The sequence below is a fragment of the Eptatretus burgeri genome, chromosome 3, assembly GCF_056783735.1.
Source record: "Eptatretus burgeri isolate ZD-2024b chromosome 3, Ebu_testis_v1, whole genome shotgun sequence".
Lineage (NCBI taxonomy): Eukaryota > Metazoa > Chordata > Myxini > Myxiniformes > Myxinidae > Eptatretus > Eptatretus burgeri.
In genome coordinates this window covers 18,744,713-18,770,889 of record NC_140963.1, presented here as the reverse complement: position 1 = coordinate 18,770,889, position 26,177 = coordinate 18,744,713, and the positions used below count along the sequence as shown (strand labels likewise).

The 26,177-nt window shown below is 44.4% G+C and overlaps 1 protein-coding gene across 1 annotated transcript in view; it reads right to left on the bottom strand.

Moving 5' to 3' along the window:
• The window catches only part of LOC147029487 (uncharacterized), a 68,084-nt gene that overhangs the window by 11,474 nt on the left and 30,433 nt on the right, over positions 1-26,177 (bottom strand). Inside the window, exons 5-8 of the mRNA XM_085872130.1 lie at positions 18,480-18,667; positions 11,419-11,568; positions 278-392; positions 55-97 (exon numbers count right to left, since the gene is read on the bottom strand). Of these exons, the coding sequence (XP_085728256.1) occupies positions 55-97; positions 278-392; positions 11,419-11,568; positions 18,480-18,667 (496 nt within the window). The remainder of the gene's footprint in view (positions 1-54; positions 98-277; positions 393-11,418; positions 11,569-18,479; positions 18,668-26,177) is intronic.

The following is a 26,177-nucleotide window of genomic DNA, read 5'->3' as shown; positions in this document are numbered from 1 at the left end:
CATGCACGATTATCTTCGAGAATGATTAATGCTCTCAGTTTAAGCAAAACACACCTTTTGCTGACTTTGGAAAGCAGTGTACATAGCTCGCCGGTTTCTGCAACACAAAAATGGACACGTACTTTCAGTTGAGCTTTTCTTTGTTTTCATTTGTAAAAAGTCAGCTGAATTTTCCCTTTTCTTTTCTACATAATGTATGCACCATTGTGTTATATGACCAAGTGGAATCCTCATGCTTTAAATTGGAAGGATGCACGAACAACAGTTCAACTTGTACCTCTGATTTGTACCTTCCCCAGAATTCTTTGAGAGTTGTCATGGAGAGAGGTTTGTCTGCAGCTGTTCCATCCAGCCAAGCATGTTCTAAGCACAATGCTGCACTCATCCTTGTCCTGAAACCAAAATTCCCATGCAAAAAAGCAAGTAATTCCTCCTTCAATGTTTCATAGTAGACATCAAGTCATTCATTTTAATTGTTTAAGTACAAGTTGCCTAGTGTGAAAAAAAACTCGTTTAGTTTCACATCCTTCCTGGAAATTGTTTCTGTTTCAATAATAACTGTTCTAAAGCCAAAGGGAGTTTCTCAAAGTTCGTGCAGACAAAAAGTTTCTTTGAATTAACATCAATGAATAATGGTTTACAAGCACTTATCGGCACCATAGAAAAGGTGATTTTTGTGAGTCAGGAGGTAATTGTTTTATCGTTGTGTTGAGATGGGTTCTGACATGGACGAATTGCCTTCATGCACGTCTGTCTTTCATGTGGGTACGTACGTTCTTGTATTTCCATACAGTTTTAAGCATGAAAGGACTTCAAAAATGCACAGCTAAATCTTAACGTAGTATATTCTTACGTGATAATACAACTTCGGGGGGGGAGGGGGTGGGACCCAATAAATTAAGAGTGCAATGCTGTTGAGACTGCAAAAGTAAATGTGTAGACGTATAGAGATGCAAGAGTATTCATCGATCTGTTTTTAGTTTTAGCCCCCAATAGGTTTAACACATGTTTATAGCTACCAACCGGGCATCAGTCTGGCTGCGGGCTTATTTTTGTGTCCTGTCATTCCATGCGTGTGTCAGGTTGGTCTTTGGACTGTCACTGATAAAATGTAACCCAGTGCTACCTGTCTCATGGTCGGTTTGTTGGCGACTAAACCGACTCCCCTCACTGGCTTGCCAGTTGGGAGGGTGACTGACACCTTGCAGGATTAAAAATAACACTTGACAAAGGTCGAATGAGCTCCCAAAGGAGCCAATGGCCATCCAGTAAGGAAATTATGTCTGCTAAAAAAAACCCGTCCAGTTGGACCCGTTTGGGGCAAGAATGGAGTCTGACGGGGGGGGGGGGGGAAACCAACACCAACACCAACACCAACATGAATCTTGGATCCAATGGTTTCAGAAGGGCTGGAGCATCTCCTTCAAGCTATGTGGCAGCGACCCCTGGCTGTTGTTGGAAGCGGAAAAGGGGCAACGCAGAATCCACGGCTGTGGATAAAGAGGCACATGGAGAAAAATGAGCATTGGAGTTGGAACATGGAATGTTGGTACAATGTCAGGCAAGGGGAGAGAGTTGGTGGATACCATGATGAGAAGAAGAGTTGATATTTTGTGTGTACAGGATACAAAATGGACAGGGAAGGGTATAAAAGAACTAGGAGAAGGCTACAAATTGCATTACTGGGGATAACAGAGAAACAGAAATGGAGTCATAAAGGGAAATGGAGTCACTGGAATCGTATTGAAGGCGAAGTAGAAAGAGAAAGTGCTGGAAGTGAGGAGAATTTATGATAGGTTGATGCGAATGAAGTTGGTGGCTGAGAATGGACTGGTGAATACAATCTCAAGTAGCTGTGCCACAAATACGTGCCACAAATTGGGTATTCAAACCAAGAGAAAGAGACATTCATTGAGTAGTTAGAAGACCGAGTCAGGAGTGTAACAGCTGGAGAGAAGGTTATAATTGGTGTAGACTTAAATGGCCATGTTGGACAAGAAGTGGGTGGATATCAATTGGAAAATGGAGGAAATGAATATGGCAGGAGAAATGAATATGTGGAGAGCATTCTTGAGATTGCCCAGAACCTTGAGCTATTTCCTGTGAAAATGGGGTTCAGAAAGAAGGAGAAACATCTGTTGACCAACAAAAGCAGAGGTAATCGTCACCAGATTGATTACATCTTGGTAAGACAGAGTTACAAGGAGCACGTTATGAAATGCAAAACTATATTGGGCAAAGCATGGGTGATTCTACATATAGGCTGTTGATAATGGACATGAGGTGGAGAAATTAAAGACAAAGGGTGAGGATGAGAAGGGAGAAGGTTACACTGTGGAATCTGACAGGAAAAAAGCTGGTCCTCTTCAAAGAGGAAGCCCAGAGAAAGCAGAGGAAGTTATACGAGGATGAAGGAGTAGAAAGAATATGGAAGAATGTGAAAGAAATTTCATGGCAGCTGAAATGATGGTGGGGAGAACAAAGGGAGGAAAAAACCAAGGAAAAGGAGACATGGTGGTGGAATGGGGTAGGACAATTTGTGATTAAAAGAAGATCGCATATAAAGAATGGAAAACTACAGGAGAAGACAAAGCGAGAGAGCGGTATAAAACTACAAATGGTGAGGCAAAGAAAACGGGAAGGCATGAGGCAAGGCTAGAGGGGAAGCAGAATAAGAATGGTATGATGATTTGGAAACACCAGAGGGTGATAAAATTATCTACCGAATATCAAGAGCGAGGAAAGCAGAAGCAAAAGCAGGACTTGGGGAAAGTGTGTGTGGTCAGCTGCTGCTGGACAGATACTACATGGAGAAGTGCAAATTAAAAGAAGGTGCAAAGAGTACGTTGAAAGATTACTAAATGTGGAAAATGAGACAGATAGATCCTAATGGAAGAAAGGAAAACTGAAAGATACATGAAGGAGGTTCAAGAAGAGGAAGTTAGTACGAGTGGACATATTCAAAGATCTTGGTTCAACACGAAAGGAAGGAGGAGGTTGTGAAGCAAACATCGAGGATAGAGTGAAGGCAGCATGGGCAAAATGGAAGGAGGTCAGTGGAGTTGTCTATGATAGAACAATACCAAGAAAAATGAAGGTTAAAACGTACAAAACAGTGATTACACTGATTATAATATAGGCGATCGTGCAGAAACATGGTTACTGGAGAGGACAGAAATGAGAATGTGGATATTCACCAAAATCAAATCAATTCGTCCTTGTCACACACCTAATTTGTCCACCAAATTTTGTCCGGATCCATCCATAATTTTTCTGAGATATCCTGCTCTCAGACAGACAGATATATAGACAGACCGACAGAGGTGAAAACATAACCCCTGTCCACCTCTGCGGGCTGAGGGGTGATAAGCTACTGTTTTCATGTACAAATACTACATTTGCATGTTCTGGTGCTTTTTGTTGAGGTTTTGCACATTTGCTGTTATTTATGATAAACATAGGTTAAGAGAAATGTCCAGAGTGATGGCCCTGATGTATGATCAGGGCCGTCTCTCTGGACATATCTCATGCTTTCGATGCATTTTGGCATCCTGCCTTGCTCTCCAATCTCTCTGCCTATCGCATCCAAGGCCAACTTCACTTTTGGGTTACTGACTTCCTCAACTCTCATAACCAATGTAGCTCTCGATAGAATCCTTTCATCTCCTTTCCCTGTCAAGGCTGGAGTGCCCCAGGGCAGTGTTCTGTGCCCAGTCCTATTTCTAATATTCATCAATAATCTCTCTGACTCTCTGGAAAATTACCCCGATCTATTTCCTGATGAGTCGATCTATTTCCTGATGAGTCGACCCTCTGCCGTGACATCCCTCATCCTTCAGACAAGCAGGCTTCAGCCTCTTCCCTCTCTTCAGACCTTGACAATATCACAAACTGGTGAAACACTTCAAATATGTCTTTCAATCCTGATCAATCTCTTTCTCCAAAAGGACAATCTGGAAACCCCCCCATCCCCTCCCCCACCCCAATCAACTTTCTTAACAATCTTATTGAAGAAGTTGTCACTCAAACTCCTGTGCATCACTATCAGCAATGATCTATCTTGGGCAAAACCACATTTCAAAGTTGGCCTCCAATGCCAGTTGCTGGCGGAATCTCCCACACTGAAGCTTTGTCTATGGGCCATATCACTTTCCCATCGCAGTCAGGTCAGTGGTCTGTTTTCTATCGCCTCCTTTCTGGTCTTGTACCATCTGCTCTTTCTGTGTTTTGTCTCCCTCCCCTCCCCCCAGTTTTCTTCAGAGCACACACGGTACACCATAGACCCCTCCTGGTGAAACTACATAAATCCAGGATCACTGCTTACCTATACTCATTTGTTTCTCTTTTTTCCCACCTGCGGAAACAACTTCCATATTCTCTCCAATCTCATTCTTCCCTCCAGGTATTCAAGAGAGCTGTTCACCACCATCTCAAATCATCCCCAATTCAAAACCATGATCTTTTCCACCCGAGGTAACTAATAATTAAATGAATTTCTGATGATATTTTATCATTCGTGAGCATTGTACATTGCAAGATATCCACTCAACCGGGAAAAACCCGAGAAATTCAAAATATGTTTTGCTGCTCGGGGAAAACATGAAAATGACTGAAATACCGATAAAGTTGGTAAATTTCTGGGGTTTTTGACAATCTATGTAACAACATCCAGAAGTATTTGCAAGGCTTTCGGAGAGGCCCGGGAAACGGGTCCGTTTTGTTACGGTGGATGATATGCTTCTGGTCGAAAGGCGCCATTTACTGATTTCCTCGTAGTCTCACAATGATGATTGCAGTTTTTGCAGTTTTTGCAGATGATTACAATCTCACTTTGCAGTGATCGCATTATAATTGCACGGTGAGTTTGTGGTTAAAATCTCATTTTCATTATAAATTTCATCCACTCTCTTCGATTCATGTTTAAATAACTTTTCTTGTACAAGTCAGTATTATGTGCAGAGTGCAGGTCCAACTGACACAAAAAAACATCCATCATGTTCCCCAACATCCCCATATTCCTTATTTATTATTGTAAATAAATTATTATTAATCCCAAGTTTAAGTGCACGTCTTTCCTCTCCATGTCCCACGCGTGCGTCACCAAGTCTGTAGTTTAGGGATCACCTCCTTTAAACATTTGGCTCGTCCTCAAGGTCTCCGTACCTTGGTGGAGAGGTTGGGATAAATTGACTGACACGACAATATATTTTAAGTGCCACGTCATCATGTTGTCGTGGCATACGGGGTTATCGGTGGTCCACCATGTTCAGTGTCGGAGTGGCGACCCGTCCAGGATTGTGTCAAATAGCCAGGGAGACTGCTTCAGCAGCACCAATGCTCTGCACAGATAGTGTAGCAGCATAGCAAACCTGTTGTGCATTTTGTGATACAAGCACCAAATTTGGCACAAATGTACATTAATATGTTGCGAACATTTTCAGATATTGGGCCACTTGAAATTCTCTCTTTATGTCCGCCATATTGGATTTCAAAATGGCTGCCACTTGAAATCAACATTTGCTATTATCTCTGGACGTAATGCAGCTATTGACTTGATTCTGGTATCTAAATGTATGTTTTTGGGGGCAAGGAATCCAATGTTACCATTTTCAACTTAATATTATCTATCACAGCCTGTTATATAATTTTATTTGGAAATGATCTAGGCAAATATTGGATTCAACACAATACTTTGAAAAGAATGTCTTGGTTCTGTAAATGTCTTAGGTATAATACTGACATGCTACATGGTCTAGTATTAGAGGCTAGGTGTACTGGTATCTGAGGCTAGGTATATACCGGTACTGAAGATACTTGTACATAAACAGTGTCATGTTAACAAGTTCCGCATTGCCACAAGTACATGTATGTTGTTGACTCATCGTCATGTGCAGTCCGCTTCACACACACAGAGGGTTGTGCACTGAAGGGCAGCCTTTTTGCACTTGCAGCGCCTCACACACCCTTTCTTGCACTTGCAAGAAACCAGCTCAATGCAGCTGTTTGCTGCCTCAGTTAGCCTGGTCCAGTAAGGTGTGTACTGTCCTTCTCCAGTCCTTGACCAATCCCAGTTGGTTGGTGGAGGGAGCTCTGGTGCTGGCAGCAGTATCTGACCCCACACATATCCACCTTGATACACTGCCCTCTTGACATGTTCCTCCAGAGCTGCCTTCATTGGAGGGATGAGCTGCACATTGTTCTTCCTTGCGAAGAGTTTCCTCCTGGCCTTGTCAATGTCTGTGCATTTGCTGGTTCGATCATACAACAGGATCACAAACCTCTCGATGATGCACATTGCATCGTCTGGTATGTCACGTCTGGTATGTCTGGTGCAGAGGACAGCAGCAGCAGTGCCTCAGTGAGTTCTGGCAGTACAGTCCAGACTGCCCACGCAGTCTTCTTGCCATGTCTATGAAAACTAGACACAGTATCGCATCCAGTTAGAGCGTGGAACATTGGCAGTGCACGAGCCTTCTCTTGTCCGAATCCAGCTGCTATTTCGTGTGCTGCTAGGTATTGGAAACTCTGGCCTGTTCCGAATGCCACCCACAGTTTGTCTTCTGGTTGCAACTCCTGTGCCAGGGACACTGCCAGCACCACAACATCGGTGTCTCCAGTCCGGATGAGTATTGCATGGTGTCCATGCTGGACTGCGTGAGATGCATGCAGCAACATCCGACTGTCAGCTTCTTCGTGGTTACATGGGGCGAGTGAGGTCAGATCTGGCAGTAGTGGCTTGCTGAGCACTGCCTCTCCATCAGTAATGACGAGTTGCTTGTCCTCCTGGTCAAACCATTCCATGAGAGCTGCTGAGAGGAACCTGAACAGCTCGGTCTTGTTGCTGTCCACTCGTAGGAAGTTCTGCCAGTTTCCTGGTATGGCTGCGGCAGCCACCACACGTCTCCGCACACCTTGTCCCCGCTTTGCACGTGTACTACCTTTCAGTGAATCAGCAAGGTAAGTATCCCAGACCAGATCCAGGCGTGACACTGTTTGCAGCTTCGTGGACATATATGGGATGAAGATCTGTTGTGCATACTCTTCAAAGGTCTTTGATGCAGCCGGCTTCAGCATCTGGACGATGGCTGCTCCATCAAGCACAATACAGGTCATGACAGGAGTCTCTGTCTTTCCGTCGGAGACTTCTTCCAAGCATGTGAGGAGATCACTCTTGGTACCAGTGCAGAGGCTTCCACCATCAGACAATGCAGGAGGACATGCCTGATTCTCCTGACAAAAGAACTCCTCAAGGTTTCCATCCCTCGTCTGGCAGCCAATGTACAGGCGTGCGAAGAGTTCACGGTCATTCTTGATGGAGGCGAGCTGTTGCTGACCTATGCTCTGGCTTCTTGGAGTGGAAGTGCTGAACACCTTCAGCTTGTTACGAGGAATGGATGCGTCCACTGCCTTTGTTCTGTCCAACAGACACTCTCTGGTGAAAGCCTCAAACTGCTCTTGGCCAATCCTCTTGGCATTCATCATGGTCTCCACAGCAGCAGGATCTGCGATCTCCTTTGTGTCCAGTTTGACTACATCCTGACTCTCCTCCTCGAATGGGTTGCCCATCTCCTCTATGACACCGACGAGAGAGCGAACATCTTTCACAAATGAGGCCTGTACACTTGGCGTCTGATCATGATGACGTGTGTCTGCTGTTTGCCGTCTCCAGTGTTGATTCCCATCCTGGAATTCTTCGATCACCCTGGCAACTTCTGGTCCCGCAACCATCCAGTGACGTAGAGCACTAGGGTTGTCAGTGAGCCCAACTGCTCCACCGTCTCCTTTGATGCAGGCATTATTCTGCTCATGTGCCTGGTCAATCAGGATTGAAGAGAACACCCTCTGTGTTTTCTGAACGGTGAAGTGGCTTTCCCTGAATTTCCTGGCTACATCTGGGTGTTTGATGGTGAGTTCGGCCATGTCCTTCAGGTGCACTGGTATCCACCTGGCATGGTGGGTGTGATCCAGTGCATGGAACCAGGGGACCAGCTCTGTCAGAGCATCAAGGTACATCATTAACGATCCCTGACTGAGAGAACGCACATACACTAGAACCAACAGTTGTAGTTCCAGCACAGTTGCCCAGTAGTGAAACTGGGGGATGTCTTCTCCTCTCTGGCAACACCAGTCTTCAAACTCCAGAAGGTCCTCTGCATCCCTGGTTTCTCCCAGACAGTAGTGGTTGTAGGCACCATGTTGCAGAATGTACAGTGCTGCTGCAGTCACTTGATGTGCTCTTCTTGTGCGCAAGACATGGGATGCTCGCAGGAATGAGTCTGCTGTCCCTGCTGTCGCAATCTCGGCTTGCACAAGTGCTTGCACCCAACCACTCCCTTTCAGCCAGTCCCCCAGTGTCCTCAGTGCCGCCATCTCTATGTGGAGGCGACCAAACATCACCACTATCTGGTCTTCACCATTGCTCTCTGGCCACTTCCACTGTATCTGCTTGGCCAAAACAAACAGTGGCTGATCAATGGTGACCACTGGTGTCTGTCCAGGATTCAGGTGTTCCACAGCATTCTTCACGACGTCCATTGAGTGTTGGATCATGGCCACTGTGTGGGATCATGTGTGAGTGCCGGATCACTGTGTGAGTGCCGGATCATGGCCACGACCATTGGATTCCTTGCCCCCAAAAACATACATTTAGATACCAGAATCAAGTAAATAGCTGCATTATGTCCAGAGATAATAGCAAATGTAGATTTCAAGTGGCGGCCATTTTGAAATCCAATATGGCGGACATAAAGAGAGAATTTCAAGTGGCCAAATATCTGAAAATGTTCGCAACATATTAATGTACATTTGTGCCAAATTTGGTGCTTGTATCACAAAATGCACAATTCTTTTGAATATTTGGGCTAAGCCACCCCACTAAGAGTATGGTCCCAATGGATGGATGGACCATGTTTTGGGCGGTCACTTGGGTAAGGTGAGGAATAACTATGGATGAGGGATGATTAAGAATGCTTATCGTTTCCCATTATAATTTCTTATCCCGAGGTCTCGATGTCTCTCTTGGGCATGTAGACCGACCTAATTTAGACATTGTGTTGGAGGATATGTACAGAATTGATTTGACATTTTGATGAGAATTATTTTTGTCTAAACTTGGTAAACTTTCATAGCTGAGCAACATTTACTCAGATCCTGATGCTTTTTTTTCATGTTGCCATTTTTAATAATACATGCATTAAGCACGTGCCACATGTATCGTTTTATCTTAGCGGATTGGCATCAACAGCGGCCAAGACCCACTTAAAGCTGAGAAACACAAGTGTAAATCAGAATTGGATGAAAATAAGGCAAAATTACCTCGTATAATTATTTATCTTGTGAACAATACTGTCGGACCCCACTATTCGCGGGAGATACATTCCTGAAAAATACTGCGAATATCAAATCTGCAAATGTCAGGGCATTGTTTCAATGGAAAGAGCGGAGATAGGTTCCTGGCGGTTCGTGATTCATGAGGGCAGCAAATTTGCAGGCAGCAGAACACGAATTTGCGAAGCACAGGGCAGCGAAGGTGGAAGCAAGGGTTCGCGAATAGTTATTCCTCAAATAGCGGGATCCGACAGTACTTCGACTGTTAATGGTAACTTGTGCCTCGACATCAATCTCTTCTGGTGCATCCACATTTTATCATGTTTTGTGTTACTGTTTGTGCCAGGAGTTTGTAGGCGTCTTTGTTAATTTTCACAATTAAATTTGAACTAGCTGTGGAATTCAATACAGCCACTCTGCCTTAGGGGTGTAATATTTAATTTCATAATGAAATGGGTACTGTATGTTGGAATTTCCTTTTTATCTCAATAATGACTATATTGTCAGAGCAAGTCTTATTATCAGTACAACAAAACAGCTTGGAAAACTGATGGTAGTAACTTATTCACTGTATTTTCTGTAGAAAAATGTAACTTTCAAAAATGAAAATTTTGCCTCAAAAAAAAATCCTGGAAAAAAACAGGAATTCTTTCATAATAAATGCGTGGGGACCTTGATATTTGTGTAGATGATGTTAAGAGGATGGGTCGGAAGACTATCAAGTGGTGGAAGTGGAAAGAATGTCCCTGTAAAGTACAAGGAAAGGGTGAAGGCAAAGTATGAGGAACTTTGTGAGGAAGCCGAGGGCTTGGAGGAGGAGTGGAAGAAGTACATAGAATCTTTCAGCAGAATTGCAGTAGTTTTGTGTGGAACAACATCAGGAAAGGGTACAATGTTCAAGGAATAGAAACTAGGTATGGTGGACGGAGGAAGTAGCGAAGGTGGTTTGGAAGAGGAGATAGAAAATAAAGGATGGAGGTTGACAACCAGATGAAGGTTTGTTGCACTTGTACCTGCAGAATAAGAAAGCAGCAAGGAGCTGTGCATATGGCGAATAATGATATGGAAACAGATGTGTACATCAAGTTAGACGGTGGTGTTGGGAAGACTATCTATAAATTGGCCCAAGGCAGCGATGAGGACGGTAAGGATGTGAAGTGGGGGATGGTGATCAAGTATGGAGATGGATAATTAGCGATGGAGAGCGGAGTGGTAATGGAGGTCTGGAAAAGTTATTTCAAAGAGCTGTTGAATTAGGGATGAAGTAATGGCTAGCTGGAGCTTCCGAGCTATGTGGAAGTAGTGGAGACTACAGAGGAGGAGGTGCTAACACCATGAAATAATATGAGGAAGGGAAAGGTGCTAGCCATTGATTAAATACATGTGGACATATTAATTGCAGCAGAAGGAGTTGGAGGCAGTTGGACGAAAAGGCTGTTCAATGTATGAAATGAGAGGGGGTAGAAAAATTTAACCTGTAAATGAGAGGGGGTATGGTTCTGGAGGAGTGGCAAACTGGTCTATTGTTCCAATGTGGAAGAGGAAGCGAGATGTACAAGATCTGGAGTTACCGAGGCATCACACTTGCAAGTCATGTCATGAAGTTACAAGAGAGGATTCTGGATGGAAGGATAAGGAAATGTGTGGAGCAGGAGACAGGGAAATAACAACAGGGGATTAGAAAGTGTAGAGGGATGATGAATGGGACATTTACACCAAGACAGTTGGTGAGGAAGAGGTTAGAGAAGCAAGGGGGTGGGGGTATTAGAGTTTGTGGACATTGAGAAGGCTTAACTATTGTACAAGTTTTTTTATTTTAATTCTTCAGGTATTACGGACACAGACCTCCAATTATTACTTTACTTCTATATTCCTGCCATGTATTTCTTTATCAACTGCATGTACTCCACTCGACCAACCCCCCCCACCCACCCCCCCAAACCCCCATCCTTGCCTCTCCCCTGGCATGTAGCCACATAGGTATTTAGGTGCTTTTTCCACTCCCTTGTCAAATCCTAATTGCTCCATAGACAAACCAGTTGTATCCAGGGTGCCCCCTTTGTTCACTACGACACTTCCTATTGTACATACTCAGGAGATTTTTTGATGAGTTTGGAGATGAAGTCTTTAGCTCCTTTTGAGATACTGCTGAAACTGTCAGGGAAGGCCCAGGTGGCAGATATCACCTTTTGCACCATTTCCTCCTTCGTACTTGCCCAGAATGGAGACACTCCACTTAATCTGCCAAACACCACAGAAAGAAACATAATATATAATATAGACAGTAATGGAAGAATGTTTTTTTAAATTTATTTAAAGCAGTTGTTTTTGCTTCCATTTCTGCTGTGTAACTTTATGAATACAATGTGGCTAAAGTTATCAAGAAGGTCCACCTGCATTGGTGGGTAAAGTCATGACACCATAAGTTGTCCACCGCAAACCCACTCCCCATCGGTTGATGCCATGCCCCCCCCCCTCCATGCAGGGAGCCAATTGATGGTTCAAATAACTGAGTGATTAGAAGCACAAACTGGTGATGTGCAATGACTGAATGCGAAAATAAACTTGGGTTCCAAGCACACCACATTTTCAGAACTTCTTGTTCCCAGGCAAATCAGTATGGTATTGTCCATTACTTGTTGTTGACCTTAACCTGGTCAATATGCTTTATCTAATTGTCCTTTGTGGAGTGATCTTAGGGTGAGGCCTTGCAAAGTTATATTCCTCTCATGGCATGCAACAGAAATACGGTCGCCATGAAAACTTATGGGAGCTGGCATTGGTTGGTCCTTTTGCTGTAGTTCAGCTTCGATATTCTTTTCTGCTATTACAGTGTAATCTGGAAAGAATCTATGCATTCAACACTAAACTGTACAAATATTGTTTGGCTTGTACATCGACACATTATAATGAATAATTCATAACTTGTGGAAGAAATATGTGAAAGTCCTGATACTAAAGAGGGACAAAAAGACATCTTCATAATAGCAGGAGCTCGGAATAGACTGACAAAAGATGTGGGAAAATGTCCATATAATTAAGGACGCAAATGGTGCAACTCCAGTGAAAGGACAAATCAAAGTGAGGTGCACCCAATACTTTAACTGGCTTATGAATGAAGAAAACCCAATAAATAAAGACATAGGAGAGAGTTGTAAATCAAAGAATGACAGCTAGGATTAATTTGGAAGAGATCAGAACAGTACTGAGACTCATGAAAAATGGCAAAGCAGTGGGACCTCGTGAGATACCAGTGGAAGTATGGACCTACCTCGGTGAATATGGGGTCCAGTTCCTGAATCAACTATTCAATTGTTATGATAAGAGAGGAAATTCCAAGGGCATGGAGGAAAATTATTCTGGTACCAACGTGTAAAGGAAAGGGCAGCATCCAAGAATGCATAAAGTACCGAGGATTTAAACTCCTACCACATACCACCTTAAATATATGGAAGAGTTATAGATCAGAGAATGAAAAAAATAGTGGAAAACCACGAACGTCGATTCGGATTCATGCCCGGATGTCCTTTATTTATTTATTTATTTATGTATTTATTTTTAGACAAGTGATGGAGAAATACCGGGAAGGTCAAAGTAACTAAAGTTTGTATTCATTGCTACCGAGAAGGCTTATGATCGGGCGGGTGCCTCGGGAGGCAGTCTGGAGATGTGCAAGAATTTGTGGAGTCCCTGAGAAGTATGTACAACAATTGCAGGACATGTATAAGGAGTGCCAGACAAGAGGAAGAAGCAGTGTGGGAGAGAGTGAGAGTTTTGAAGTTAAAGTTTGATTGGACCAAGGATCGGCACTGAGCCCCTTCTTCTTCCTCTTCCTGATCATCATGAATGTTCTAGCTGAGCAAGTAAGACAGGAAGTGCCATGGTGTTTGCAGATGACATTAAGCTGTATTGTGGGGATGATGATAGAATGGCTAAGTATCTTGAGAAATTGAGAAAAGTACTGGAAGCTCAGGATATGAAGACAAGTAGACCAAAGACTTGAGCAACATCAAAGAATGACGAACAGAAACCAGATATAAATGAGATCTGTATGCTGAGATGGATGTGTGAAGTGATAAGAAAGGAAAACATTAGGAACCAGTATATCAGGGGATGAGTGAAGATTGTGGAAGCATCAAAGAAAGTAGCCGAGAATAGATGAAATTAGTTTGGTCATTTAATGAGAGAGAGTATGTTGTGAGGCCAGTGATGGAGATGGGACTGCCAGGAAGAAGGAGAAGGGGAAGGCTGAAAACCAGATGGAAGGATATGGTGGTGAGAGATTTCAAAGATGTGGGATTGGAAGATGAATAGGTCATTGACAGGAGGAGATGAAGGAGGGTGATCAATCAGCAGCCTGGTGTTGGCCTTCATGGTTAGGGTGGTGGGCTTGGGATCCTAGGATCCTGAGTTCAAATCCCGCTTGGCTGTTGAATTAATACCAGGTGGGATTGACTCTGCCTGTCATCCTTCGGAGGTCGACAAAATGAGTGCCAGCTTGCTGGTATCTGTGCTGTATCACGTGATTGGGTTTTCGTATATCATGCCTGGCCCGCTAGGGGTGGCAGGAATGTACTTCCAGACGCGCAATAAAGCGGAGTTAATGCTGGCACGCTTGCTTCTCATGTTCCACTGCACCTCGTACACTCTAGTTGGCGACGAGGATGATTGAAAACGGACGTGTGCCCGTTTTCGTCGGAGACGACTTCAAATTGTTTTCGGAGCAATTGGGATGCTATTTCCACGCGAATGATGTGGTCGACGAGAGCAAACAGAAGTCGATCTTGCTCGCTTCGCTTTCGGCGGAGCATTATCGACTACTGAGTGATTTGGTGGCATCGGACAAGCCCCGTGATGACGGGCTGTCGTTTTGGGACGTTGTGGAGAAGATGAAAGCACACATGGCGCCGGAGAAGTCATTACAACTCGCTCGATACCAGTTCGATTGCCTCTCGAAAGGGGCAGAGGAACGCGTCGCAGATTTCGTGGCGCAGATTAAGCATTCTTCCGTGGCCTGCAAGTTCACGGCAAGGTAGCGTCCAGCTCGGCTCAGAGGTCGTTTTATCGCTGGTTTACAAGATGCGAAGATGGTTTCGGCGGTTCTACGGCTGAAAGGTGAAGCCATTACATTCGACTCGGCGGTCAGCACGGCTACAGTGGTCGAGCAGACTCGCGGGGATGTTCGGGCCATCACCGGCCACGCGGGGTCGCGAGCACCCAGGGAAGCGCGCACGACCTTCGGTGCGGGTCGGACGTCGCCGCGTGGCCACACGTGCGGTGAGGTGACCCCGCGGGCGTGTTTGGGATGCAGAGGTCGACACCTGCGCCGTGCGTGCCCGTATAAAGGCACCGTGTGTTTAAATTGTCACAAGGTGGGTCATCTGAAGCGTGTGTGCCGTGGGGCGCCGGCCACCATTAGGGTCATGGATGGCGATGTGTGAGGCGACCCGGGGCGGAACCGGCGGCCGTTGATGGGCCTGTTTTCAATTGGCCCGGCGGCGGCGCGCCCGATGACGGTGGAAGTCGAAGTTAACAAAACACTGATCATGTTCCAGGTCGATACGGGAGCGGCTGTGTCGATCATCGGCGAACAGACCGCGCGTAGACTCAACAGCCTGAAGCTTATCAGGTCCAACCTCACACTGTTCACGTACACCCGCGAGAAGATAACGCCAGTCGGGATGGCAGACGTGTCTGTGCGGTACCAAGGCCAGGTCGCCACGCTTCGGGTGTACGTCGTGCGGGGGAGGGGACATTCTCTCCTCGGCCGAGATTGGCTGGCCCACATCAGGCTAGACTTGGCCGCAGTTCACCTTGTGCAACCCATGCTGAGCCGGTGGGAGGATCAGTTGGAGAAGATTCTTCAAAGACATCAAGGTTTGTTTTGCGACGACCTTGGGAAACTCAAGGGCATGGAGGCAAAACTCTTCCTGAAGGAGGGGGTGGTTACCTCGTTTTTGTAAACCACGTCCGGTGCCGTATGCCCTGCGGGACAAGGTCAAGGGTGAACTGGATAGGCTAGAGGCCTGTGGAGTGATCGAACGGGTGTCGTACTCAGATTGGGCCACCCCGGTTGTCACGGTGCTGAAACAGAATGGAGACGTCCGATTGTGCGGGGACTTCAAATCCACGGTTAACCCGGGGCTCAGCGTGGAGCAATATCCACTGCCGTCAATCGATGAAATATATGCGCGATTGGCGGGGAGTCAATACTTCACGAAGCTAGACCTGCGTGATGCATATTTTCACCTGGCGATGGATCCCGGGAGTAGCGAGCTTTTGACAATCAACACGTGTCAAGGGCTCAATCGATATACCCGACTCTGTTTTGGGATTGCTTCGGCCCCAGCCTTGTGGCAGAAAGCCATGGATCAGGTTTGCATTGGCCTGGCCGCTCAGACCTACCTGGACGATGTGCTCATTGCGGGGAAAACGGCGGACGAGCACCTTGCGAACATTGCCCAAGTGCTGACAAAGCTAGAAGCGTGCGGCCTGCGCTTGAACAGGGACAAGTGCGCGTTCTTCAAGCAGCGCTTGGAATACTTCGGGCACATCATCACGCCGGAGGGGCTGTTGAAAGGTCCTCGGAAGGTGGAAGCGATTCAACACATGCCACCGCCTCGCGACAAGATGCAGCTGCGCTCGTTCATTGGTATGGCCCAGTATTATCAAAGGTTTGTGCGAGGGCTCAGCTCACAACTTGCGCCGTTAACACGGTTGCTCAGGAAGGACGAGTGCTGGGCTTGGGGGCCTGCACACCAGGCGTCGTTCGACCGCGTCAAGCGGCTGCTCACAGAGGATACGGTCCTCGTGCACTACGAGCCTGCGCGTCCGCTCCTATTGGCATGCGACAGCTCTGCATATGTCATCAGGGCAGTGCTCTCCCACAGGATGGACGATGGTTCCGAGCGGCCTGTTTGTTTTGCATCCCGGACCCTGTCCGCAGCAGAGCGGGAATATGCCCAGATCGAGCGCGAGGCTCTCGGCCTCGTCTGGGGTGTGCGGAGGTTTCATCAATACCTGCTGGGGCGGCATTTCACTTTGCAGACAGATCACAAACCGCTTCAATTCATCCTGAGACCCGAACGCGGGGTGCCGGTGGTAGTGGCCACGCAAATACAGCGGTGGTGTCTTTTTCTTGGTGCTTACGATTATGATATTCAGTTCCGAAGCACCGAGAAGCATGCTAACTGCGACGGGCTCTCACGCTTGCCGTGTGCAGAGGGTCCAGCTGCGTCTGAGCTGGGCGACCGGGTCGACGTGTTCGCGCTGGGCCAGGTCCAAAGCGGGCCGGTCACGGCCAGACAGGTCGCGGTGGAATCGGCTCGTGATCCGGTGCTCGCCCGTGTCGTCCAGGCGATTTTTACGGGGAATTGGAGCGATCTACCTTCGACACCGGCATTTCAACCTTTCACGTCACGCGCAGCGGAGCTGTCGTTGGTCCAACGGTGCATTATGTTGGGAATGAGGACAGTGATTCCACCGAAGTTCAGGCAGCGGTGTTTGGAAGAACTGCATGTCAGTCACCTTGGCGTCGTGAAGACTGTTGTGGTGGCCGGGGTTGGACAAAGACATTGAGCAGTTGGTTAAGCGTTGCGCCACGTGCCAAACAGATGCTGATAACCCGCGTCGAGCTTCGGGACTATGGCCTACCCCAGACAGAGCCTGGCAGAGGGTCCATGTAGATTTTGCGGGGCCGGTTAATGGCAAAATGTTTTTGATTGTGATCGATGCATTCTCTAAATGGCCGGAGGTTGTAGTAATGCAGCATACATCAGCAAACATTACAATAGAGAAACTGCGGACGATCTTTGCTAATAAAGGGTTACCGGAGATCCTGGTCTCTGATAACGGTCCGCAGTTCATCGCGGGTGTATTTGATGACTTTATGCGCCAAAATGGTATTCGACATCTAAGCTCCACACCGTATCATCCTGAGACGAATGGGCAAGCTGAGTCGTTTGTTAAGATGTTGAAACGGGCTTTGCGCAGGGGGGGGGGGGTGTTGCACCTGTGCAGACGGTGGTCGATGTCTTTTTGCTCCATTACAGGAACGCAATTCATCCTGTCACGGGTGATTCGCCTGCCATTCGTCTCTATGGACGGGCATTGTGGTCCAGACTGGATTTGCTGCGACCTGGAGGGTCGGGGAGTGGGGCAGTGTTGCGTCCGACGCGGCTGCGCGGCTTCGATGTGGGACAGCGGGTAATGGTGCGCGATTATTTCCACAGTTCCAAATGGGTGCCGGCTGTGGTCTCTGTGGTACTGGGGCCGGCGAATTGCATGGTGCGGACTGATGGTGGGGAAGTGTGGAAGCGGCACGTGGACCAGATGCATGATCGCTATCCAGCGTCACCCCCCCACACCCCCCCCCTCCGGGCCGAACGATGTGGGACCCCCACCTGTAATGTCGCCGGCGCCAGACGTTTTATCGCCAGGGCCGGATGTGCCGACGCCCAGGGGGTCTTCGCCTGATTCTGTCCTACCCGGGGACGTCGGGCAGGCTGGTCGGCCGGGGGCGGTTGTTATTTGGGATGGCGCGAGTCCGGCGAGGGTGTCACCTCGCCCGAGCCGGGAGGCGTCTGAGCCTGGACTGTCTGGCGGCGCTGCCCGTCCGTGGCGGGTCAGGGTGCGGCGCGGTACTTGGAGGATTATGAGTGCTGATTGGTTTCGGGTGGTCATGTTATGATTGTCCTTTCATCATTTGACTTGTCATTTTACGGGGGGAGGAATATGCTGTATCACGTGATTGGGTTTTCGTATATCATGTCTCGCCCGCTAGGGGTGGCAGGAATGTACTTCCGGACGCGCAATAAAGCAGAGTTGATGCTGGCACGCTTGCTTCTCGTGTTCCACTGCACCTCGTACACTCTAGTATCCTGTGTCGGAGTGGCAACCTGTCCAGGATTATGCCCAATAACCAAGGAAATTGCTAAGGCAGCACCAACGTTCTGCACGGAGTTGGTCCTGATGAATGGATGGATAGGTCCATCAGCATTGTGATGACCCCAAGTAAAAATGAGAGAAGCCAAAATAAAAATAAGACAGAAGAGAATGGAAACAACAATATGAAAAACATTTCTACCAAAAACAGCATATATAAAAGATAATACCCAAATAAATACTACATTTTAATGAAAATATATACGTACACAACGATTGCCAGCAGACCCACTGGCCACATATCTGTGTTGATGGTTGCAGCTTCTGTGCCAAGCTGCTCTGGGGCACTAAATTCAGCATCACCACGAAGCAAAGAAGGCTCCTCACCACAACGCCGTGCCACCGCAAACCCCGTCAGTTTCAGCTCATCACCGCACGCCAACTGCAGGCTCTCCGGCTGTTCACGCCAGAGGCCGGGAAAGAGCTCTGGCCCATATGAGGAGTCAGAGTTTTTCGCTTCAGTTGTTCCTCATGTTTATCAGACATTAATGATGATAAGAAAAAGACAACAGCATTAAAACAGTTGAAACCTATGAATGTAACATTTACAATACACATCATCATGTCCACACCAATCTACAATAAATCCCCATCAGTTTTGTATTAGGGACCTTCAAAGTTCCACCTAAATAGTATTGTTGTGTTGTTTGTAGAGAAATCCTTTTTTTCTTTTCTCATATTCATCACTTCCACCTCCTCACCTCTCGAAATGCGAATTATTTTCGTCATTTACTGTGGCAGATAATCCCTAATTACCATTCCATAATGCTAATTTATCAAGAAATATTATGATCTGCCAGTCATTAAAAAAAAAAAAAAATTATACCATGTCTAAGGCTCATAATGGAGCTGACACTCAACACCATGAGCTTTGCAGCAGCACTGCTCATACAAGAAAAAGTAATGGGAAAACAACATCACAAGAAGAGCAAATCAGCCCATACAGACAGAGACCAGACACCACCATGGAAACAGACAAGAGACACAAAGGGAGCAACTGGGAAAATAAACAAGACAAATACTGCAAACTATATGGGGAAATCGAAGCTTAAAGCTAATGAGCAGAATCCAAAAAACAAATACAAAATTAGAAATAAAGACGTAGAGATAATGGTTTCTGAAAGCAAACTCAAAATCTAAATGACCGCCATAAAGATAAAAACAACAACAAAAAAACAATGACGAAGTTAACAATGAGAGAAAACAAAACCGCATGTTTGAAGATAACCCAAAAAGATTCTACCGCAAACTCGGGAAACAAAAGCAAAACGTATCAAATCCCCCCAAGAAAGATAAACTTGAAAATTTCCTGAAAGGAATCTATGAATACCCAAACTAACACAGCAAAGAGGAGGAATGAATCCAAAACTTGGAGAAAAAAAAACATCTTTAGGAAATGCCTGCAGTGACACTTAATGAAGGGGGGGGGGGAATATAAAAACTACCAAAAATGTCAAACTCTAAAAGCCCAGACCCGGATAGAATTCCAAACTTCCAGCTAAAGCAACTGGATTCTCCACACAATCACTATGTTGAGCATTCAATGAACGTATGCAAGGGAAGGAGACCTTGGATGAGTGGCTCACAGAAGGTAACACCTTCTTCATTCCAAAATCTGAAGACACCCAACTACCTCACAAGTATAGACCCATATCCTCTCTACCAACAATGTACAAACTTCTGATGGGAATCCTCACAGAAATGATATTCCGTCACGTAACACTAGGAGGCCTAACGGCAGAACAGAAGGGATGCAAGAGAGGATGCTATGGAACAGTAGACCACCTATGACTAAACAAGGCCATACTCGAAAATTGCAATACAAGAAGAACCAAATTATCCACAGCATGGATAGACAACAAGAAAGCTTTTGATAGTGTCCCACATTTATTGATGATAAAATGCATTCAATTGTACAAGATCAACCCCCAAATAATCAAACTGATAGAGAAAGCAATGGAGCTTTGGAATACCACGTTGATATGACAGCACTCAGAAGGACAGATTGAAATACCATGGGGTGAAGATACGTCGAGAGATATTCCAGGGAGACAGCCTTTCGCCCTTTCTGTTTTGCCTGACCCTGGATCCACTGAGCAACCTCATTAATGAGCAAGTACATGGATATATCCTGACAAATAAGCGAACTTCCATAGAAACAAGAAAGATGACACATCTTCTTTACATGGATGATTTAAAACTTTTTGCACCAAACGAAGAGAAATTGGCAGAACAACTCAAATTAGTGAAACAGTACTCTGATGACATTCAAATGGAATTTGGCCTTGATAAGTGTGCCAAGTGCACATTCATACAAGGTAGACCAACAAAAACAGACAATGTAAAAATTGACACAAATACAACAATACAGGAGCTCGACAACGAAGCATCATATAAATACCTAGGAGTAGAAGAGGGCAATCAAATATCACAAATAAATGCACAAAGCAATTTCCAAAGAATACCTGCGTAGAACGAGGCTGATCCTGAAAACATATCCTTCTCCAAGGAACAAAATCAAAGCCATAAACCAACTCGCAATACTAGTATTCTAGTACAGCTATGGAATAATAAACTGACCACAAGCAGAAATCAATATACTGGATATCAAAACAAGGAAACTCTTCACTATCCACAAAATGTTCCACAAAAATCAATGCATCCTGAGAATGTACCAACCGAGACGAGAAGGCAGTAGCGGCCTGATGGAGCTCTACCAAGTGCACAGAATGACAACTGTAGGATTTGCTGAATAGGAGAAAAGTACAACAGCCACAACTAATACAGCCCCAAGAATTGCAAAAAAAGACAAAATAAAAATATAAAACAAAATATCAACAGATATACACCGCCAACTGTGAAAACGACAAAAGAGCAGGAAGGTATAAAAAAAAGAAAAAAAAAGAGTTGGACAGATTGGGAATAGACAAGGAAGGCTCTTTGGAATGGCTGAGAAGAGGTCAGCTCAACTGAGATGGAGAAAGAATCATTATAAATGCCCAAGACCAAGTACATGACACCAATGGCTTTCAGAAAATGGTGCGACTGAGTCAATCGGAGTAGTGTAGGTTCTACAAGGTAAAAACAGAAAGTACGAGCCACCTCCTATCAGGATGTAAAAATACATGTCAGAACAGCACTACATCCAAAGGCATAACGAGGTATGTAGAGTAATCCATTGGCACATCTGCAAAAGTCTCAATATCCCAGTTGCAGAAAACTCATGGAAACATGAACCAAAAGCAATCACTAAAAACCAGGAAGTAATGTTCACGTATGACCTAATAATTCCATCGAGCATGAACATAGAAAACAAAGCATTGCGACCAGATAAAGTAATGTGGTACAAAAAAGAAAAGAAGGCATTGCTAATTGAGGTGTCAGTACCCAGCGATTTGGGCCTAAATGATGCAGAAATCAAGAAAATGACCGAATAGCAAGATCTCAAAAATGAAGTGAAAAGATCCTGGAAGCTGAAGAGATCCAAAATTGTACCAGTGATGATTGGAGAAATGGGAATGATAAAAAGAGAACCTTACAGAGATCTTAAAAAAACATCCCTGGGAATATTACTACAAATGTCTTGAAGCTGTCCGGGGCTCGATGAAGCAAGGAAGCAGCATGTCCCATTTTATTTTTAGACCGATACGACTCAGCTGGGTTTGAACCGCCGAACTCTCAGATTTAGAGCGGACGCTCTTAACAACTAGAACGGCACTTGGTCGAGCACTAACCTCTGCCAGGCTGAACATTTTACGTTTTGTATCCCACTGATAGGCCAGACCTGGATCCGGACCTGAATCAAAATTGGATCGGCTTGGTCTCATCACCTACCCAACTCATCCACCAAGTTTTTTCATAACTCGTCCACAACTTTTTGAAATATCATGCTACGTATTGTTTTTGGTCCCATCTCTCAATGCTGAAGGATCACATAGATAATTTTTTTTTAATCTCGTATCCAGATCCGATTTCGGATCTTCGCGAAAATCTAATCATTTCGTCCTTGTCATACACCCAACCTGTCCACGAAATTTTGTATGAATCTATCCACAACTTTGTGAGATATCCTGCTCACAGACAGGGATGAAAATACAACCTCCGTCCACCTTTGGTGGCAGAAGTAATTACACCACCGAGTCTGGTTGATTCTTTATTAATTAAATCGGAGGAATTTGAGTAACACTTCTTGATAGCCAATCTCAAGTTGCCCTGAAGGCATTAAGAGTAATCAATATATTTGGCCTGGTGTAAAAGCAATAAGAAAATGGTTAGATTTATCTTTCATAAAAGATCATAAGATGCAGACGTTTTGGGATTTACCCTTCTCCGGAGCAAAGAGCCTCTGATGGAGCGTAAAGGCTAAAACGATAAAATAAAGAAAAGGTAAAGGAAAAGCCCAAAACAGAACCAAAAATAAGGAAAGGTAAAGCCCAAAACAGTACCCCCAAAAATAGGGTAAAGCCCAAAACAGCACCTTGTGATCCTTCATGGTGGATAATGCTAATCATTTTATCCTTTGTTTTTATTCTGTTGTGCTGCCAACACAAACCGCTAGTTTGTGCTGGTATGAGCAAATGCATTTTCACACACATGTAAGCCAGACTAAGCAAACGGAAGACCAAATACTGCATTGCAGTCAGAAGGAACCTGAATAAGCAAAGAGCAAATATGGAGTCATCAGGAGGAACCTGGATAGGATTCGGGTTTCAGCTGCTACTCCACAACCCTCAAACACATCCAGGTGCAGCCAAGTGAGCCTTACAGAAAACTTTTGGCAAGAATTCACTTCTCCTTAGACAGATAGATAAAGAAAGAGAGAAATAAAGAAACAGCAATAATTAAAATGAGTGAGGCAGGTAGTTTAACGCTCCAAGCGTTAGTAATAAACCATTTGAAACTTGCATGGTAATTCTCCTGAAGTTCCCAGGAGGGTGAAATCCAAAGCCTTCAAATGGTATGTTTAGCTGTATATGAACCCCCGAGTTCTGGGGTACCAGTCTAATATCATCACCATCAGGCCACCACTGTACATAATTGTCTCTGCTTGACATTTTCATTTGTTAATTTGTATATTTTTCCATATCCTAAATAACAGATTTAAGTGGAATTTAAAGATGTTTATGATGCAATAAAAGCATCTTCCATTTAAAAAGTCCTTCCAATATAAAAATTTAGAGATGGATCAAATATATTTCTGATGCTGAAATTTTTTATTGCCTCTTCATTTTTATGCTTTAAGCATGATCCTTCCATTATGATTTAAGTATAAAGATCTGCATTTAAATACGTATGACACATTGAGGTATATCCAAGAATCAATCTTACAGAAGCTAATCCACTATGATGTCAAGCAAAATAATGATCTTTCATCATATTTATGTTCTCCCAGGTGATTCTATGAATGGTAGTTAAAATGGAATCGTTTTTTACAGAATGACAAAAGCAAGGACCATCTCATATTGATATTGCAATTATAAATACTCATGATGCCCAATGATCCTTTTACAATAATGAAAACTCAAACATGAAATAATCAAGTATGAACAGTAAAATTCATTGAGTAGTTTAGGCAATGATGTTGAAAAGCTATGACTAAAATACTTGAGATTTCACTGACTAATGCGGGTCTTTAAAAATGATGTATTTCCACCAAGATTGCTCGGCATGATGCGCAGAAGCTACAAGTAATGAAGTAAATAGGGTTGGCCTGGGGCATCTTTCATGCCTCCCAGATAAGGATTGCAGAATGAAATGGCTAAAAAAAAACTTTTAAAGAAGCTGTAAGTACTTGTAAGCTTACTTGCGAGAAAAGGGTGTGCTCTGCACAATGAAACATTTGGAGAACTTCCTGATCAACTCGTCCAATGAGTTTATATTTTACAGTCCATGTTGCAAAAACTCCCGGCGATGTAGTCACATGAAAGGCCGAAGATGATGCATTCTAACCAAACCGTCGTGCTTCTTAACACAGATGGAGAGGTCATATCTGGGGCTTGTCAACGCACAGGGTAGGTTTTAAATTAAGATATTTACTAATACTCATGTTTGGGAGAAGGTGGGGAGGTGGTGGGAGTGGTGGTTTTTTGGGCTGTGAGTGTCATATATATATATATATATATATATATATATATATATATATATATATATATATATATATATATATATATATATATATATATATATATATTTAGTTTGTTGGGTTCCTGGGCCACAAGAGGAATTTTATACTACATTTTTGCATCCATTGGCGAAAGGAGAAGAGTCAGTTTGTGTGCGTGTCTATGTGTGTTATATCCACTGTCACCGGGAGCTAATTGTATAAACAGCTAATGGTGCGAACCAGACTCCTGGGAGGAGAGGTGGTGGGTCCGATTTTCCAAAATTCTCATGAGTCCGATTTTCCTTCAGGAACACAATTATGGTTCACCATCTTGAAATTACCACTCTGCCATCTAATGCTGAAAGTTATGTGTAAAATTCGACTTGATCCAGATTTCGCGCAAGCACCGACAGGTTAAAATTGCTTTGTAAGCAGAACTGAGTCAGTGTAAACACACAGCACATGCACAAAATACCTAATTTAGCATTCATACATCATTTTGAAAGTCACGTATTCTAGCAATAATACAGATATTTGATGATTTAATCTTTGACTTCATACTTCCTTGCGTGTGCAGACATGCCATGATTGATCATCATCTTTCTTTGTGAACTCAGTATTAAGGAAGAGCTGGAGCACATTTAAAATTTCAGTTTATCTTCCTTAACTGCTTTTGTATAGATATGTAGTGTTTCATTTCTTAGAACTAATAATAAACAATTGTTTTGGTTTGAACGAAGAACAATTATTGTGTTGGATGCATTTATTAAACTACTGGTTTATCTTCCTTGGACCAATAATTTGGTCCAGTTGTAACTTCTCAAACTCACAATATATGATACATATATAATTACTCCTGGGCAGGTATCTGTATACCACACCAGACATCTTACAGGATGTCATACAATGGGCTAGTCCAGTTGACCTTAACTGCAGTCAAGATAAACTAAGAAAAGAGAAAGGACTAAAAAAAAATTGGGTTCCGTGCAGATTAATGAAACCAGCCTCACACATAGATCTCATGTATTACAGTGCTGGAAAAGAAACTCCTCAGGGTAACCCTATTGTGAAGGTAGTTTAAAGTGAGAATGGAGAAAGGTTTAAAGTCACATGGGAGGCTTGAGTCTCGCTCTCATCATGTTCGCCTTGATCTTGTCAAGAAAAAAGAGGAATGGAAGAAGAAGACACGGAAGGATTGGTTGGAGAATCATTTACAGCATTGAAAGAGAATATATTGTTTTTACAAGTATGGAGAAGGCTAGGAGGCTGGAGAACACTGAGGTTCGTTTGTGCATGCAAGTTTGCATCAATTCTTGTTGTTGCGATGCTCTGATGAAGAGTTAACACTGGAAACTTCAGCGTCTTGCTTCCCACTGTGGTTAGCATACTTTAATCAACATTTTGTTGATTTCCACCTTCCATTGATTCCACCCATGATACTGACATTGTGGCTGCCATGTAGGAGGTATAATTTTCTCCATTGAGCTGTTTAGCTTGGTTTCAATCCACAACGCGACTATAAACTGTCATCCAGGTATTTTGCATGCAGGTCATTCCATAAAAGAGGATACCATCCTTCATGGATGGAGGTGTGGAGGGGTTGGGGATGTTGGGGGTAGGTGCATGTGTAACATGAAACTTTGTCCCAACTGCTCACCTGTAGACTTGTCTACATTAAAGATCCCATGATATCTTCTGAAAAGAATAGGTCATTGTGTGCTGGTACTCCAGCCAAATTTTGAATTCCAGCAATATTCTGTAAAGGGTGGCAAAGCTGTGACCCAGAAATAATGTAAAACAGCGG